Source organism: Rattus norvegicus, chromosome 18, assembly GCF_021556685.1.
Source record: "Rattus norvegicus strain SHRSP/BbbUtx chromosome 18, alternate assembly SHRSP_T2T, whole genome shotgun sequence".
Taxonomy (NCBI): Eukaryota; Metazoa; Chordata; class Mammalia; order Rodentia; family Muridae; genus Rattus; species Rattus norvegicus.
Window position 1 is genome coordinate 56,124,391 of NC_141551.1, and position 18,352 is coordinate 56,142,742.

Consider the following 18,352-nt stretch of genomic DNA (forward strand, 5'->3'; position numbering starts at 1 on the left):
ATCCTGTTGACAAAGAGACATAAATAATGTACCAGTATGTTCTCTCCTCCCCATCCTGACCTGCTAAGAATAGTACCAGCTACCCTTTCAGGGATCCCAAAGGGAAGAGGGCAGGACACTAAATGGGAATGAACAGGAACAATGTCACCAGCCTGTGGCCTGCCAACTGCCCTCCCTGCTAGACACTCTCAAGAAAGGGAACCCCAGAGAATTAAGGGTACTTAGAGGTCAGTGGCCAAGTTCTTAAAGAATAAAAGAGAGGTCTGGAAAGATTATATGTAAAACCTTGGAGAGGGAGGAAGCTTCTGTAGACGTTAACTCTTTGCAAGTTTAAAAATGGCTGGCCTAGAACAGTTCTCTCCTCTGGAGCACAGGGGACCCGTGCAGGGCACTTGAACCTGCACTTCCAACCAGCTTCTGGGCGATGCTGCCGCAGCATCCACATGTCTCACTTTGAGAGCAGCAAACCTATTCTCTAGGGTACAGGTTGGGAAACAGTCCAAAGAAAAGGACTTCAGCAGAACTTGGCTCAGAGCTCAAGCCTCTGAACCAACATTCCAGGGTTTTGGCTTCAGGGGACTCTGAACTGCCTGGCCAAGGAGGTGGCTTCTGGACCACCATCCCCTGCTCGAGTCCATTCAGATACAAGCACAGTGGTCCAGGCAGAGAGAGGTGGCTCCAGATGCTGTGTGAGCAACCATCCATGAAGTAGCTGGGTGTGGGGCCCACTGATAGCACCCATCCTAGAAAAGATGCAGGCGGACGTTGGCACAGCACCAGAGAGACAAGCATTGCTCTCAAATCCTTTTGGGGCTCCAGACCCCAGATGACCATCTCCACTGCCCCCACAATGCACTTCTCCTTGGGATGCCTCGTCCTCCTAACAGTCCATCCTCATGGCCTTCCTTTAGAGATTCATTGGAGGTGCCATGCCTTTTCTCACTTCAGGACCTTTGTCCCCTTCTCTCCCTGCCTGGAGTCCTTTCTGCTCTTGCCCCATCAGCTGTGCCCTTCTGACCACACTTGGGATGCTGGAAGACGGCAATCTTCTCTACCCCCTGGGAGTAACATTCTCACCATAACATCCTCAAGATATTCTCCCAACTCATCAGATTCCATCGCTGTTTGTTTTAATATCGGTCTGCTCTGCCCTAACGGGGCAGAGACATTGGCTATTGACATTGGGAGAAAAGAACGGAGGAGTGAACAGTTCGAACCCCCACTGCAAAGCTTTCACCTCCATGGCACCATGCAGTCTCCCTCAACTTGTGAAGCCGTTAAAGAACAGGACTTTCAAGATGATTAGGCCAGGACCTCTGCTGCTCTCTGAGGCCCAGTGGCTGTTGCAGGCCACATCACCTCTTGGTGTGGGGTCCCCAGCACTGCTTTGCCAGGTTTTTTTGTGGGAGCAGAAAGCTGAGTAAGATTTCTAAACCTTCAAAGAAAGAGCTTCTACTAATCCCCCTCCTCTCCCATTGCCCAGAGAGGGACAGGTTTTTATCCGAGGCCACACAACCAGTGCACGGTGACACTAGACTTCCTTGGCACAGCTAGAAGCCAACAGCTGAGCTTTGGGCCCACCCACGCTCAATGAGAGCACCATCTGCCTGGATGCTGGGAGAAGTGCAAGAGGGAGGGAAGAGAGCGGCTGCTGCTGAGGACATGTGGATTCAGGTCCAGAGCCAGGAGAGGTGGAGAGGGCTCTCAGCGGGAGGACTAAGAAGAACCTGGCATCTGGGTCACTGAAAGCCAAACAGCCAGAGGCTGGGTGGTGGCATGTCTGGCCCTCATGCACACAGACAATCTATTTTTTAGTCAGTGCCTCCCCATCCTCCAATTCTGCTTCGAGATCTGGAGAAAATGTCTTGGCCTCTCTGGACTATGTTATACAGTAGTTAAACTTGAGGTCTGCAGGAGGTCAGACTGGCTCACTGAACGAGCCGCTCTGTGCCTCAGTTTCCCATTCATGAAACTGTGAGGCTGGTTTCATAGGGCTCTTGGAACACAGTGACAACAACCAACAAAATCAAGTCAGCCCACTCTTCCAACCATGGCCTCACCTAACTGTCCGCTTGCCTATGAGCTACCCCCAAGGCTTAGTCCAGGTTGTACCCACTGTGCTGGCTCATCGTGCCAATCTCCAAAATGCCCTGGCCAAACTCGAAGAAGAAATTTACACGGAGATCTGAGGAGTCTCAGGCAAGAGGCCATCTGCTCAAGGGCTTGCTATTTTAACAGAGATCAAAACATGGGAGTACTATTAATAAGTAGTAGCTCATTTTTTAGGCATTCATCATGAAGTCACTCCATTTTCACAACAGTACAAGGCCTAGCATTGTCTTGTTTCATAGATGAGGAAATTAAGAGTCCAGAGGGGTTACATAATGTGCTTATGAACTCTCAGGCAGCCAGGAACGAAACCCCAAAGTTTGACTGCAGCATTCATGTGCCAGCCATGCGGGAAGCAGGTGACACACAGACAGACTGTGGCATCCAGGGAAGTGGACAGGCCAGGGCAGGGCAGGGCAGGGTCAGCACAGACCTACACTGGTCCGCCTTACTGAATGGAAAAGATGAACCAGGGTGACGGAATGTCAGCAGCAGCCAGTTGGGGAAGGGTTTTTATCCCAGAAAAAGGGCTTGGGGTAAGCCTCTGGAATTACAGGGCCTGGGGGCTGTTGTCATGTAGGCTCCTCCTCCAGTCACCCTGAGTAGCAACTGAGCCCCAGTGTCCAGAAACAGTTCACAAAGGGCCCTATAGACACACTGTCCTGACTCACGGATCCTCTCCAGAGGCAGATCGGCCCTCCCTCTGGCCAGATCTCAGGCTCAACTCCTATGGCCTGTATTTTAAAGCCTGGGGCCATGTGCATAGGTGGGTACACCCGGCCACCAACACATGCATCACCCACTCCCAGCTCTGAGTGTGGGCCACTCCCCATCCCCTGCAGCACCCTCCCACACCCAGCCCAGTGCCCTCAAAGCCTCTGGGTACCACTCTGGATATGCTTCTTCCAAGAAGTCCTGACCACCACTCAAATCCAGATTCGCGTGCTACAGTAGACCTTGGTAAGCATTTCCCTGGCCACTCTCCATCCCAACAGCAGGGCTTTCTCGTGCTGTCCCCCCACTCTGAAGTTATCTTATTGACCCACTCATCCCTCTTTAGTTGCCTTATTCTTTGAGTTAAAATGAAAGCTCTGACGGTGAGAAGGGACATCGGATAAAGGAGATGACCTGAGTACAATCCCTGGGACCGATACTACTGACCTCCATACACAGGCTATGTGCATGTATGAGTCACACACAAACATGATCACACACACACACATACACACACAAACACATACATACATAAATAAATTTTATTTTAAAATCTAGACAAAGCAGCTAGCTTCAAGCTAGGTAAGGCAACACATGTCTATTGTGATCTCAGCACTGAGCAGGCTCAGACAGAAGGATCACGAGCTCAGTGCCAGTCTGAGTGTCACAGCAAGTGTCAGACCAGAGTAAGCTACACAGTAAGACCGTGTCCAAAAAAAAAGCCCAGTCCTATACGTGTGTGTACGTGTATGTACACTGTATATAGATGTGTATATGCTGTATACAGCAGCTCCCATGGGAAGAATCTGTCTGCCCTGTTTTCTACTAGAACCTAGTTCCTATGTATACTTCCCCCCTCATGGCTACCCAGGGCTACTGAGGTCCCAGGCAGGCGGGATTTACCCAAGGTCACTTGGCAAGCCAGCAGATCCCAGAGATCAGCCTGGCACTATAGGGCTGGGGCGTTCAGCCTGGCTCCATCCTCTCCCAGCTGATCTCCCCTGGCTTGTTTTGATCATGTTTCTTCGTCACAATGGGGCAGAGCCCGCAAGCCTTTGACAACAGTGCCCACTCTACTTCTTAGAGCCCATGGTATTTCCATCTGGGCAGCCCTGACTGCTTCCCCTCAGTCCCTCCCTTCCTGGCATCAACTGCTCCGATGAGTTCACGTCTGGAAGCCTAGGAGCTGCCCTAAAGGAAAAGGTGCCTCCCAGGCCAAGCCCCAGGGCTAGAGGTGTAAATCAGCCTTGTGGGAAGCTAACCTTGGTAGGGGGCCTGTGATGTGTGAACTTCCCACCTAGCGAGGCCTCAGGGAATCAACCCTGAAGTGTCTTCCCTCCTTCCAGATGCTCTAGGGTGCTGTAACCCTCCCCTTTAGTAAAATGCCATCCCCACCCCACCCCCACCCCCAGGGAGAGAGGGCCCTGCTGCCTTCTGCCTGCAGAAGTGCCCTGGCAAACTCTTCCTGCCTGGCCTCAGTCTCCCCAACTCAGAAGACGGAGGTGCGCTAAGCTGCTAGTCAGAAACCAGGCACAACCAAAAAAGAAAAAAAGAAAAAAAAAAAAAAAGTCTACCTTACTTTCCAGAGAGTATAGAAGGTCAAGAGCTGTTTAGGGAGGGAAAGAGTTAAAGCCTTTATTTTTTTCACTGTGCAAAACTGGGTCCTAAGTTAGTTTAAAGGGGTACAGGAGTGGGGCGTGGCTTGCGAAGTAAGGGCAGGCTAAAAATCGGGGCCTGAAAGCTTTGGTGGCCCAGCAGCAAATATTTGCTGTAAGTTCTTCCAGCACCAAACTTGAAAGATGCTGGAACAAGCCAAAGGCAGGTCAGCTCCTGACAAGGATTTCGGCCTCCCGCTGGGAGAAAGTCATCAGCTTCAGTTTTTGCCTCAACCCCCCAACGTGGATAGAGGCCAGGTCTAGGTCACTGACAGGGCAGGCTGGCTGCGGACCGACGAGACAGCTCACTGTACCCTCCCTCATGACAAGCATCGAATTTCATCTCCCACTTTCCAAAGCCACAAGGGTGGCTGTCCCTCGGACCACCGTGGTACTTGGGTCTGTAGTGCAGCTGCCCCCTCGGGGTCACCTACCCACCTCTCTGGGATCTGGAGAAGGGAGGGGCACGCTAGGATCCCACTTGCTCTAGGACCACCTGCGGCTTCTCACTCAGCTGTTTAGAAAACCCAGATGTGGAGCACAGGAATCCCCATCTCCATCCAGAATTAAGCCCGGAACTTGGGGTTGAGTGAGGACATGGAGACCTTTTCCCTAGATTCCTCAGAGGTCTTTCCAAGGCCCTAAGCGGTACCTTCTCCCTCCCTTCATTCCGCGGTGTTATGTCAGAAAGGAACCGGCCCTTTCTGGTAGTTAAACGAAAGGGGAAATAGAAAACCAGGGCTGTGAGAATCAGGCGAGGAAAACTCAGGAGTCCCTTGGGGGACTTTATAAAGGACTTGATTTCCTCAGATGGGATCGGACCCTGGAGGTCTCAGCTGTGTGGCAGCGTGGCTAACCTGCGCACCAGCCCTACAGCAGCTCCCTTTGCCCCGCCACTCCGCCCGCAGGAAACTGAGGTGCTGGCCAGTACAGTCAGTCCTGCTGCCTCCACAGGCGCCCACGTCGGTTCACGCTCAGGCTCCTGGGTCTTGCGGCCGGATTTCCCGGAGCGGGCAGGGGCTTAGAGCTAGGACTGGTGCCCATGAGTGAGCCTGGGCGCTGCATCACCCCCAACAACGACGAGCTTGAGGAGAAAGACACGACAGCTGGTGCCCACACAGCCCGGGAAGGTAGCACCCCGGAACGGGGCGTCCTCCTGTTTCCGAGCTGCTGGAGAGCCTTGAGATCTCCCCAGCCTGTGCTGTACAGATGGAGAAACTGAGGCTCCATGCAGAAGCAATTTGGCAAAGGTCACCCTGAGTACAGGGACCGGAGCCCAGATGCGCCACCTCCTCTGGGGCGGTGCGAGCAGCTGCGCAGGTGGCAAGGGCGAGGCTCACTGGGCGCCCCGCCAGCCCCGAGCCCCCCCACTCACCTCCAGCAGCCGTGCGCGGTCCCCGAGCTCCCGGGCGCCGCCGCCTTGGCTCACCTGGCTACGTCCATGCGTGAGCCCCGCCCCGAGATCCCTGCACCCCGCCCAGCGGCGGCGCCCACTCAGCGCCCTAAGCGAGGTCCTAGCCGCTAGAGGCTGAAGGGGACCCAAGCGGGAGCCGCGGGCGCTGGGCGGGCACCGCTCTCCTGCCGAGCGCTCCCCCGGGCCCTAGCGCCGCCCCTTCAGCTCCCCGCCCAGCCCCCGGGGTACGAGCCCCCCTTTCCCCCTGCCCCGGTGGGGAGGCCTTACCTCGAAGCGGATTCCTACTTTCTCCTCGGGTCCTCTCTACGCACCTCACTTTCGACTGCCCCTGTTCATCGTTTCCTCATCTTACTGTGTATCTCTAGGTCTGTAGTTCTACCCTTAAATTCTTTCTCACTCAGTTTTTCCATGCCCCCGCCATCTCTTTGCCACTTTCTCCCCGCCCCCACTACTCTCCTTTAAAATCTGTCCCCTCAAGTGATAACCGTGACACCCCACTCCACTTGTCTCAGCCCAGTAACTATAGAGTAACTAACTGTCTTCTTTGGTAGCAAAGAGGCTGATGAGTGCTGTTGCCAGTCTGTTGTCATCCCTCGACTTAATTAGCTATCAGCAACAAGGGCAGAGATGCTGTGTGGTCTGTATGTGGCTTTGATTCCCCAACTTTTGCAAAGCACCGTTCAGGCTGAGCTCAGCAGAGGCCATGGCAATTGTCACCGTGCTTCAGTGGGAACACCACACGCACTGCTGTTAACAGTCTATATTCGCACATTCCAGGGCAGATCCTGTGGGGAGCGGTTGGTGGACTTGGAAACAACACTGGGCTAACAAGCACTTCTGTATCCCCAGCAAGTCTGAAGGAAGACCACACTCGTTGATCACTCCTTCAGACAGGGTGGTTCCAGTGTCACCTGTCTTCAAAGAACTGTGTTTAGGTTTCCGATAAAGGAACTTAGAAATATGCTGGCTCTCTAAAGCACAGACCCCAAAGATGTGTTCTGTTTAAAACTGCCCCTGGCTCTGAGTGCAAGCAGTCAGCTGACTGAGGGAAACAAATCCTCTCTGGCCCCTTCCATCCCTCTGCCTGGCTTCATGGGCATCAGGGCATTCCCCTGACCTGTGGTCACTCTTCTCCCGTTGTGCTGGGTGAGGGACAAGAAGCTATCCCGGAGATGGCACCATGCAAGAGATTGCTTTCTCCCAATTCGTGCACTGGGGAGGTGGCTGCAGCCCAGCCTGTGGAAATCCAGGAAACAGAGTGTGTGGGTGAGAGGAAGAGAGAGAGAGCAGCTAGGATTACTGCGTGGGTAGCTGCGAAAGAGAAAGAGATGAGAAAAAGAAGCAGGGAGCGAAAGTGGTTCAGTCTGCATGTGGGGGTGTGACAGTGGCTGTGCAACCGTGGATACGCCCGGAGGAGAGACCATGAGTGTTTAGCAAAGGAAAGGGAGAAAAGGGCATGGTTTAACCCGTGTCTACAGGAAAGAGCCCATGTACTTTCGTGAGAACACTTAGGAGTGTCTACTCCATGCCCTGAGGTGGGATGGGAGCTATGCAAACGAGCCTGAGTCACTTGTCCACACGTACTGTGGTATAATGGATGAGGGGTTGTTTGGGAGGGTGTATGCCAGTGTGTGCCCATTGCCCATATATATGCCAGGGTTTGCAGGCATTCACATATGTGTAACTTAAAGGTGCACATATAGCCTTTGTCTGAGAATGTGGCATGTCTACATCATGGTGTATACATGGGTTTATGGATGTATGTTTGATTGAACAGCACAGGGAAGTATGTGTGAACCTGTGGGTGGTCCTCTTCCCTATTGTCTTCTTGTTAAAATCACCAGGGTATAGGGCTCCCTATGTAGCCTCCTGTGCCATCTGCTCTTTCCTAGAAGCCTAAGGGGCAGAAGCTCCTTGACCTTGACCAGACTCTGTCTTCTGCTTAATAAAATGAATATGGTTCAGTTCCCTCTGCTAATGAAGATGGATGCAACCGAGACTTATCTTACACTCCATATCAGTACTCCAATCCTCACGCCCATGGCTCCAGGCAGTGTCTACAAGAGTAGCAACGGTCCCCGAATCCTCTAGATACTCCTTACCATCAAAAGGCCACTGACAAAGGAGAAGCTGGGTCAGCAGTGGATCATAGGTCTCCCTGTTATGACAAAGAGGAATGTGGCTTGGCTGGATCCCCCACCTACTCTCAGAGCCTGAACAACCATTTTTCCAGCCCCAGGTGGGTGGAAGATCACAGCCTGCTTCCTTGTCTCCATGGAGACAAAGCAGTAAAAAAAGAGTTATTTAAAAGCACAGGCCCAAGACCTCTCAGGGTTCAAATCTCAGTCCCTCCATCTACAGGCTGTGAGACTTCAAGGCACAGTTCTCTTAAATTCTGGATGCCCAGTTTCCTCATCTGGAAAACGGAAATGAGAAAGCAAGTGTGGAAGGCGCCCCTGTAATCCCAGCACTGGAGAGGCAGCCGCTCAAGTTAGACTCTAGCAAGACTACATAGCAAGGGCTGGAGAGATGGCTCAGTGGTTAAGAGCACTGGCTGCTCTTCCGGAGGTCCTGAGTTCAAATCCCAGCAACCACATGGTGGCTCACAACCATCTGTAATGGGATCTTGGCATCCTCTTCTGGTGTGTCTGAAGACAGCTACAGGGTACTCACATATATAAAATAAATTAATTTAAAAAAAAAAGACTACATAGCAAGACTGTCTCAAAATGAAAGAAAAAAAAAAGAGGGAGATGAAGAGTAAGAGAAGGAGAGGGAGGGGTTGGGGATTTAGCTCAGCAGTAGAGCGCTTGCCTAGAGAGTGCAAGGCCCTGGGTTCAGTCCCCAGCTCCAGGAAAAAAAAAAAAAAAAAAAAGAGAGAGAGAGAAGGAGAGGGAGAGGAAGAGGAAGAGGCAGTGTCCTGTCTGAACTTTGTATTCTGAGGCTACAATGAAGTAATCTGTACAAAACATTCAACCCAGAGTCCAGCAGCTGAAAAGAGAACCAGAAACCTGGGTTCTGTGTGACTTTGCACAAATTGTTTTCCGTTCATCTGCTTCTGTCTCCGTCGGCACAGCAGACTCAACACTCTAATGCCAGGTGCAATCAGTGAGACTGTAGAAAAGAGGGCTGTAGTGGAGAGAGCTCTTTCTTGGGGAACTGTGGATGACCTAGTGTTCGGCAGAGGCCTGATCATCTTCTCTCAGCTACGGGTGGTGTGGAACCTGAACGTGAGGCTGCAGCCCCTCCTGGCCCGACAAAGAGCCTGTTCTGCCCATCTCAACTATGGTACCAGCACCCACCAATCCCCAAATAAAAATTTGTACGGTGCCCGAGGCAGAAGATGAATGGCTTGGGCTCGAGTCTGCCAGGCAGCACTCCAGAAAGCCAGGCTTAATAATGGAAGGATGGGTGTGATTGTCTAAAGGTGCTTATGATCCTCTCTGTAATGAGAGGAAGCTTGGAGAGGAAACCCTAAGCTCCTAATAACCTGGCAGCTCCCCAGCCTTCATTCCCTCCCACTCTCCAGGCAGAGGGAAAGGACCTGCCACTCCCCAGCCCCAGGGAGCAGAAAGGCCACTGAGACTTAGATCCAAGACCACCCAGATTTCCACTTCTCCGCAAGAGCCAGCTTCCTCTGAGAAGTGTTTTACCTGTCCCTTCTCCAGAGGCCCCTCCTTTCCCTCTGTCTCTAGAATGTTCAGACCAACTGGGTGGACAGTAGACCGATGAATTGGGCATTTGATGTAAAGGACACACGGAGTCTCGGGGCTGACAATGGCTGTGTATCTTGGACAGGTGACTTGAATCTCTGACCCTCAGTTGTCTACAGGGTATATCAGAGACTGAGGTCGCAATGAATGACCCATGGGTTGTGAGTTGCCAGCAAGGCAATCAAAGGTGATCTTTTCTCCTCCCTGCCCTACCCACTGTCGCTATCATTCCAGGGTATTTTGAAAGCACACTTTTCACAATAGAATCATAACACGTAGTGCAAGCCCCTTAGTCAAACAACCATGGCTGGACACGCTAGTCACATCCTGGACAAGTCACTTGCATTCCTGAGCTATGTAATGGGCTCAAAGTCACACGCTGACGCTGTTAGCACAGCAGACTTTGCACACAGCTCAGACGATAGCAACTGGACTGTTCAGCTAATAATGATCCTTTCTGTTTCATTTTATACAGCTACCGAGAGCACTGTAGATTTTCCAAAACATAGCCACAGCTAAGGTCGTGACACCCTCTCAACAGCTCCTGTTTTTATTCTATTTTCACACACACACACACACACACAGAGAGAGAGAGAGAGAGAGAGAGAGAGAGAGAGAGAGAGATAGTTCACCAAAGAGAAGGGACTGACTAGGGCTTGACTACTAAACTCTGGGCTGAGACCCATCATCCCTGCCTCCTGACCCAGCTGTTCCCTTGGTATGGGAAGGGAGCAAGTCACAATGAGACTCAGGTTCCTGAGGACCCATATTCAGGATGATTCTGGAGTCCTCCTCTCTGTTTAGAGGCCCTGAAAGCCCCTCACTGCTCCTGCCCAGCTCTTTCTCTCTGCCCATGTCCAGAGAGGATAATCAGAGCCTGGAGAGAATTACTGCAGAGAGCAGAGTGGGTGAGAAGGTTGGCAAGATGCCAGCTCTGGCGTCAGCGACGCCTGCAAAGAAATGAAGTGTTTCTTCAGTCTCTTGACGCACAAGCCCTCCCAGGACTACCCCACCCGCTCTGCACCCTGGGGACCGGCTGGCAGCAGCTCTCCTGCCTGTGCAGATCGTGGCTCAGCTCATGGTCATCCCCACCCCCCATTGAAAACCCACTACAGCCTTTCCGTTGCCGCCGGCCAGTGACGGAGGCCATTCAGAGTGAATTCCCTTGTCTCATCCTGCCTGCTGTGCAGACTCCAGGACTCATGGGCCCCAGGCCTCCTCCTTCCACAAGCCGTCATTGGATTCTGCAGCAATCCAGGTGACATGGCCTGTTCCTTTGTCATCCATCTCTGACAGATGGAAAACCAAGGCCCTAAGCCTACTCAGCCATCAATATGCTAAGAGACCGGAGCTCGCACACTTGAGTCTCAGTTTCCCCACCGAGGTCAGCTTTCATGAAAGGCTTCGGTGTCTGCCCTGTCAGCAACTGGGAAGCAATGACCTCTTCAGGGTGTCTGTTTGTCTAGAGCTACTGCTGAGCTCTGAAGGCTTAAGGAGGGGGGCCTGCCCCATAAGACACTTGGGACTTCGCAGCCAAGTTGTTACCAGGAATGGTCAAAGGGCAGGTGGGGGTGGGGAGGAGTGGGGTTTTTTTGTCACCTGAGTGAGATATGGGCTTTCTTCTGTTGCTTTCGCTTTGACATCAGCTGAAACTACACATATGGACCACTTCCCATCTCTCCACAATTAGAGATCTGGACATTCCCGATGACTTACAATCATTGTTAAACATCCTAGGAAAATATGCTCCAACAGTCCCTGATTAAGAACCAGTGGGGTTTTCTATGACCTATAAGCTTACCTGGTTTCTGGGCCACCCTGGGCACAGGGCTGCTGCTGACGCTGGCTGTCATCACTTTCCGGGCCTGTACCACATCCCACTCACGGCTTGGCTTGTCACTGTGCTGGAAACCACCTCGTGCCTCCCTGCAACAGCTGGATGGCTGGATTATGGCTGGGGCTCTGGATAGTGGTGGTGTCCCATGGTTGACTCTGCTCTTGCTGGTCCCCTCTTCTTCCAAGTCCACCAGCCTCACTTCTCCCTGCAAGCCGTCTTCACTACTGCTCTCCTCGGCTTCCAGAGCCAGGCACCGGTAGCTCCCATCCGGGATCTGGAAGGTGCAAGGGGCAGCCCTTCCCTCACTGGGTCCAAGGGGCGGGGGCGGGAAGTGAGTGCCCAGCATTATGGCTCTCCTTGGCAGTTCAAAGCAGCCGCTGCCTCGCTCAGGACAAGTGAGTGGCCTGTGTGACTACTGCTCCTGGGCCCTCTCAAGGCCTCCTTGGGTTCTCCGAAGATTCACGTGCTCTTCTGCTGAAGCCGGGGTGAGGTCCAGCTGAGGAGTAAGGCAAGTCCTTTCTGAGCTGGGTAATGACGTAGTCCAATACGGTTTCCTTCTGCTATGATGGCCCCTTCAGAGTGGGCTATCTGTATAGGAAGAAGAGATATAACATGGCAGAGAGCTCGCTGAGTGTTCTGAATGGAACCACTGAGACCTGTCCACCCTTGAGTAGCCAGCCTCAAGAGCTGCTAGGCTGCAGGGTACAGTTCCCACTCCTCCACAGGGAAGTGTTTCCGGAGGTTCAGGCTTGTACTTTGCTACTCATACCCTATCCTTAGGCTACCTGACACTTATTTACTTAATGTTTCCCTTCAATCCACTTTAAATAACATGACTCCTGTTACTTTAGACTTATCTTGAGCAATAATTGCAGGAAAACCACAAGCACATCGTGCCAAGTTATCCCCTTCCCTGCACACATTAAATAAATATCTAGTTGTTTTAAAGCACTCATCTGTACACCACCTAAAAAGAATTCTTTTCACGTCCCACCAAAGGTACACACACCACAGGAATCACTGGGACAGCAGGGTTGGGGGGGTACAAAACCAGGGTACATAGCTGGTTATAAGAGCCAACACAATGGTCTGTTTACCCGCGCTGGACTTTGAGCCAGAGTCCAGCCCTGCGGCATGTATGTTGGTCTCTGAGTCCTCCCCTCCCCCATTTGTAAGATTGTAAGCTAGCTTGAGCAACCCAGATGGGAAAACCCCAAACCCCAAACTTTCTGAGCAGCATCCTGTCAGTCACCAGTCCAAATCCCATCCCTGGACTTGAGGACAAAGTCACAGTAAACATGAAGTCACAGTGTGTTTGTTTGGTTTTTTTTAAATCATGTAAAATGGCCTTCAAGCTGGGTATAAGATATATGTACGAAACAGAAATTAAATTTAATTTTAGACTCCTCTTCTTATCCACAAAGCTCTCTCATTATGCATATGCAATTTTTCCAAAACAAATCTAAAATCTGAAGCCCTTCTGGTCCCAGGCACTTTGAATGAAGACTCAACTCCAGTTTAATTGTGTAAAGGGTTCTATGAGAAAACGCACACAGAGCGTTGGGCACGCTGTCCAAGACATCCATCACTTATTTCATACAGGCTACTCCCACAAAAATGTACCAGGCCCATGTTCTATTTAAACACCATAAGTACTCCTGGGACATATAGGGTAGATGAAGGTATGATGCTAGCTTATGAAGTTCTGATATGTTAGGGCAGTAGCTCCTAATCTTCCTAATACTGTGACCCTTTAATACAGGTCCTCGTGTTGTGGTGACCCTCCCTCCAACCATCAAATCGCTCTATCGCTACTTTATAACTGTAATTTTGCTATTGTTATGAGTCGTAGTGTGTTTTCTGATGGTCTTAGGACCCCGGTGAATGGGTCATTTAACAGGTTGGGAACGGCTGTGTTGGAGAGGGCTGTGAATGATGAGGAAAAAGAGTAATAATAGTATAATTATTTGTAGATGTTACAGAGGATGGTAATCAGGGGAGGGTGGAAGTTTCCTCCAAGGGCTGAGGAGGAGGGGTATGAATGGAGGGTACTCAGAAGAAGAGCTGACAAGCTTGGCAGATGGAGAGTGGGTGTGGAGAAGGGGAGGAAGGCAAGGTGCCATGCAGGTTCCTGGCTTTGAGGACACATGACTGTGTACATGGAGGTTGGGACCAAACAGGAAGGTGTAAGTGTTCAGTGAAACAGGGAGGTGTCTGATCTTTAGATTTCCAGGGGGTGATGTGCAGTGGGCAGATCCCTTTGGGATCCCAGAGGATAGGAGAGTCCCACACTGGGATCAAAACTTTGGAAATCATTTGAGGAGGTGCAGAGTCTGACATGAACAAGACCTTTTCGGTTGAGCAGATAGCCCCTAAGGCACTCTTGGAGTGAGTGAACAGATTTTGTTCAAAGACTTCATTCTACCACTGCTTAACCATGTGAACTCTCTATTAGGAGAGAGAGAGAGAGAGAGAGAGAGAGAGAGAGAGAGAGAGAGAGAGAGAGAGAGGGAGAGAGAGAGAGAGCTCGTACGTGCACATACTCATGTACTGACTGCCCCAGGCGGGCGAGAATTTACTGAAGCCTACTGGCTTGATGATAGTGGGCCAAGCCTGACTACCTGTGGCCCTTAGGCCTCCATCACAGGCAGGAGACAGACATCCCAAATGTAGCAGCCTGGGTAGAGGTGCTGGCCTCTACCTGGGGCTGTGCCAGGAGAGACTGGTAAGCAGACTGAGAGATAGGCGCTTTACCAAGACCTCTGGCAGATCAGAGCCAAGCAGGGGAAAGGCAAACACGTGCCCTAATCAGAGAGAGAGAACAAAGCACACATTAGTCCATGCAGCAGGGTCCGGGAAGAAGAGAGCTCCCAGGAATGGGTAGCCATGCCATCCTGTGTGTTCACTTAGGTAAAACTACTACGGACATGTGCTTCCATAAGTCATGCCGGAGGGAAGAAAAATGAGAATCCACTAAGTAAAGTGTCCCATTTGGGAACCGTACCTAGTTCTGACACTTTCATCAAGTGGCTGGACCTCAAGCCTGATATTGATGGCCTCAAGTCTCCACTCCTCTCCAGGACCTTGCTTGCTTTCCAGCAGCTGCCAGATTCCCACCACTAGAATCTCAAAGGCTTTAGACTCTCATAAAGGGGCTAGTAGCTTGTGCATGAGCCTGGCCAGTGAGTTTTCTCCAAGGTCATTATGCACCTCAAGCAGCCAGTGCTAGCAGGGCCATAGGACCCTGGCATCACGGATCCATGATTTTCAGTACTCAGAGCCACCCACCCCTACCCTGTCACAGAACCAGATGGCAGGAGGCAGTAGGAGTGGGTGAAGGGCGGGGGCAGAGCTCTCTGACTCCCTGTGGGGGCCTCGCCCGCTCCGTCTCTGCTTCTGTTTTGCTGTATTTGACAGTGGCCACAGTTTCCAGGAAAGAAGAGAGAGGCGGAAAAGTTAACTTTCCGCCACCCACACAAATATTTTTGGCTAGCTTTGTCTTCAGGCTGCCAGGCGAGGAGGGAGGGGGTGGCAGGAACCCTCCAATTCAAGGCTCTCTCCCAAGGAGGGAGGGTTTCCAACCAAGGCAGGGACAGAGCAGGGGTCCCAGCAGGTCCATGGCTCTACCCCAGAGCCACAGGGACTCATAGTCACAGTAACAGGAACTGCCATCTAAGTGTCAAGTAGTAGGTATTGGTCTGAGCCCTTTACATCTACCTCTCCAGGAGGGTGACAGGGGTGTGTGGTCTAGGGTTGAAGACAAGGAAGCTTGATACCACGTCTAGGGTTTGGGCAAGAAGGGTAGCAGGGTGGGAACAAAGGTTATCAGGACCAGTGCTCTTAGCTACCATTCTTAGCAGCTACAAACCATGGCTCTGAGGACTTCACAGCCCCTGGAGATGCTGACCCCATCTGTGTGGGCAGAAGAAGGCCAGTCCTGCTCAGCAGTGACGGAAAGGGTCCTCCCAAGCTTCCATTCTCATGGCTACAAGCTCTGAACTCTGGCAGCCAAAGCTATTAAGGCTCACAAACCACCCTTTTTTCCCAGAGGGAGCCTGGAGTTCGGGTTAGATGGGAGGCCCTAACTGAATGAAGGCACCTGAATGCTTCAACCTCAAAGCCCAGTTGGGTATGAGATGCCCTGCAGTCCCAGTAGCCGTCCAGACATCCCTGGCTTTTTCTGCTGCCAGCTTCTGAAATATATAGTCCAGAATCTGTGACCTGGGGCCTCTCGTGTGTCCTTTCTGCTGCTCTCTGCATAGTAGAGGAAGGATGCTGGCTTTGAGTCAGATCCTGGTTCAAATTCTCTCTGCTCCCCTGTCTCTCTGTCTCTCTGACTCTCCGTCTCTCCATCTCTAACACCACACACACACACACACACACACACACACACACACACACACACACACACACTGCTGCTGTGCTGTAGCTGAGCTGCCTGGACTGAGCTTCCCAGGGTGGTAGACAGAGCACAAGTTTCCAGCCACTAGCTGCTCTCCAGGCTCTGCAGATGCTTGTAAGTCAGACAATCAGGGCCAGTGATGGTCATTTACACACTGGAAGAGCAGAGGCACCTACTGTGTGGTTATCAAGGAAGAGAAGAGGCAAGGGCTGCCAGAGGTACCCAACAGAGCACATCCGAGGTACTCAACATGGAGTCCTTGTTGCTCACCCACAGTCATCACAGGATCTGAACTTCTCTTTTTGTCTTTTTCCTTTCCTTTCTTTTTCTTATTTATAAGCCTCTACTTCTCTTTCGTCTCTTTCTTTCAACAGTCTCTAGCTCACAGAGACCTCAAGCTGGTCAAATAGCCAAGGATGACCTTGATCCTCTGATTCTCCTGTGTCTACCTCCTACATGTATAGCACCACACCCAGTTCATACTGGGGCCAGGAATTGCATCAAAGGCCTTGTACACAGTAGGCAAGCACTCTACCAGCTGAGTCGCCTCTTTGGCCTTCCTTGTTTTAAAAGGAAAATATTTAAAACATTTTTACTTTTGCTGAGTGCTGGCGGTGCATGCCTTTCTAATCCTAACACTCAGGAGGCAGAGGCAGAGAGCTGGGGATGCACAGAGAAGCTCTTCTTGAAAGCAGCACCAACAAAATTTCATACTTACATGTATGTAAGTGCTACACGCATGCCTGGTGCCCACCGAAGCCAGGAGAAGGCATTGGGTCCCCTAGAACTGGAGTTATGAACGGTTGTCACCCACCATGTGGGTGCTGAGAACGGAACCCGGGTCCTCTGCAAAAGCAAGTGCTCTTATACATTGAGCCATCCCTCCAGAGACACCCCAGCCTATTTTCTTCTTGGCCTATTCTCACTATGTAGCCCTGATTAACCCAACTCACATCCTCTTGCTTTTCCCCAGCCCCTACCCTAAGTGCTGAGATCATAGGCACACCTGGATCTCACGGTCTGATTCTGTAGATAGAGGACCAAAGTAGTCTGAGAGGGAATTAGTAACCCAGAAAGATAAGACCGTCATTCTCCAAGGGTCCTCCTTCTCCTTACCTTAACCCCTTCTCCACCTACAACCTATTTCCGTCTCTGTACTGTATTAGGCTTGCTCCCTGGTTCTCGGCTTCCTAAGGGAGACAATCCATCAAGGCTCCATGAAAGCAAGAAGGCAGAACTGCTGGGGATAGATCTGGAAACCCATTGAGACTATTCCTGTAGGACTGTTGCTGGGACGGTTCTACAGAACAGGCTTAGGGCAGTGGGGCTGGAGCGAAAGGTCAGAGGCTGGGCCAAGGCTGGTCTTCTGGGTTCCCTGTAACAAGAGTATTTTGAGCCGTTTCCTCTGCTCATGGCATGGTGACAGGCACATAAAAACAGTATGGGTTATAAGAGATGATGGTTGGGGTTGGGGATTTAGCTCAGTGGTAGAGTGCTTGCCTAGGAAGCGCAAGGCCCTGGGTTCGGTCCCCAGCTCCGAAAAAAAGAACCAAAAAAAAAAAAAAAAAAAAAAGAGATGATGGTTGAGTAGCGTCTATGTCAGGGGCCATTCCAAACACCTCATTCATTTGACCTTCCTCGGGAGCCAAACATCTTACTCCTCACGAGATGGGCGTGCTATTATTAACCCCATTCCATAGATAAGGAAGGCGAGCTTCTGTGACCTGCCAAGTTCACACAGCCAGCAAGTGGCTAAGTCAGGTTCCAATCCCCAAAACTCCCTAGAGTCTAGACATGGTGGCTCTTCCACAAGGCTGCACTCCCTCAGCAGTGGAAACAGTTCCTGAAATAAGACGATGGATGAACAAAGAAAATGGCAGGGTCGGAGGGTCCCTCCAATGTCTGCTACATCACCTGGCATACTGTAGACTCTTAACACATGAGTGTTGAATCACCAAGAGATTAGCTGTGCATGTAGCTAAAGGTAAAAATGGGGTTACCTGGGGAAAGGGGTCACTCACAATCCACTCAGCCTACTCCTACCTGGCAGTACCTTCAGCTTCACAGGGGATAAAAGATAGTGTCTGACCTACTCAGAGCTAGAGGTCTATCCAGCCGCAAGCATCTGAACTGAGAGGATGCCCCGTCTGCCTCTCTCCTGGGACAAGGATGGGACCAAGGCATCATCAGGACCCAGTGATGTTCTTGCAACCTCCAGACTAGGACTGTGGTGTTTGTCATTGTCTTGTTCTGCATTCTTGGAGAAGTCACTTTCTTTCTCTGGGCCTCAGTTTCTCCATCTGAGAAACGTTGTGGGCTGTGTGATTGGTAGGACAGTAGCAGTGGCATGATATAGCATGAACTTCCCCTGACTTTGTGGGGTAAAATATGACTACCCATTTCCCAGCCCCCACCCCTACCCAAGCTCTGAAGAAAAGACAAGGATTCTGGCCTCTCCTGTCTCTATTCCATCAGCAGTGTTGAGGCCCAACTTGCCACAGCCCCTCC

At 51.4% G+C, this 18,352-nt stretch overlaps 1 protein-coding gene across 7 annotated transcripts in view; it reads right to left on the minus strand.

The window, feature by feature from the left end:
* Synpo (synaptopodin) overlaps window positions 1–18,352 on the minus strand; it is a 65,986-nt gene that overhangs the window by 22,561 nt on the left and 25,073 nt on the right. For 4 of the 7 annotated variants that reach the window (XM_087593308.1, XM_087593305.1, XM_087593306.1 and 1 more), the window contains one exon: window positions 11,407–12,030. In XM_087593308.1, coding sequence (XP_087449434.1) covers window positions 11,407–11,788 — 382 coding nt within the window. In that variant the 5' untranslated portion in view covers window positions 11,789–12,030. 7 annotated transcript variants of the gene reach the window in all.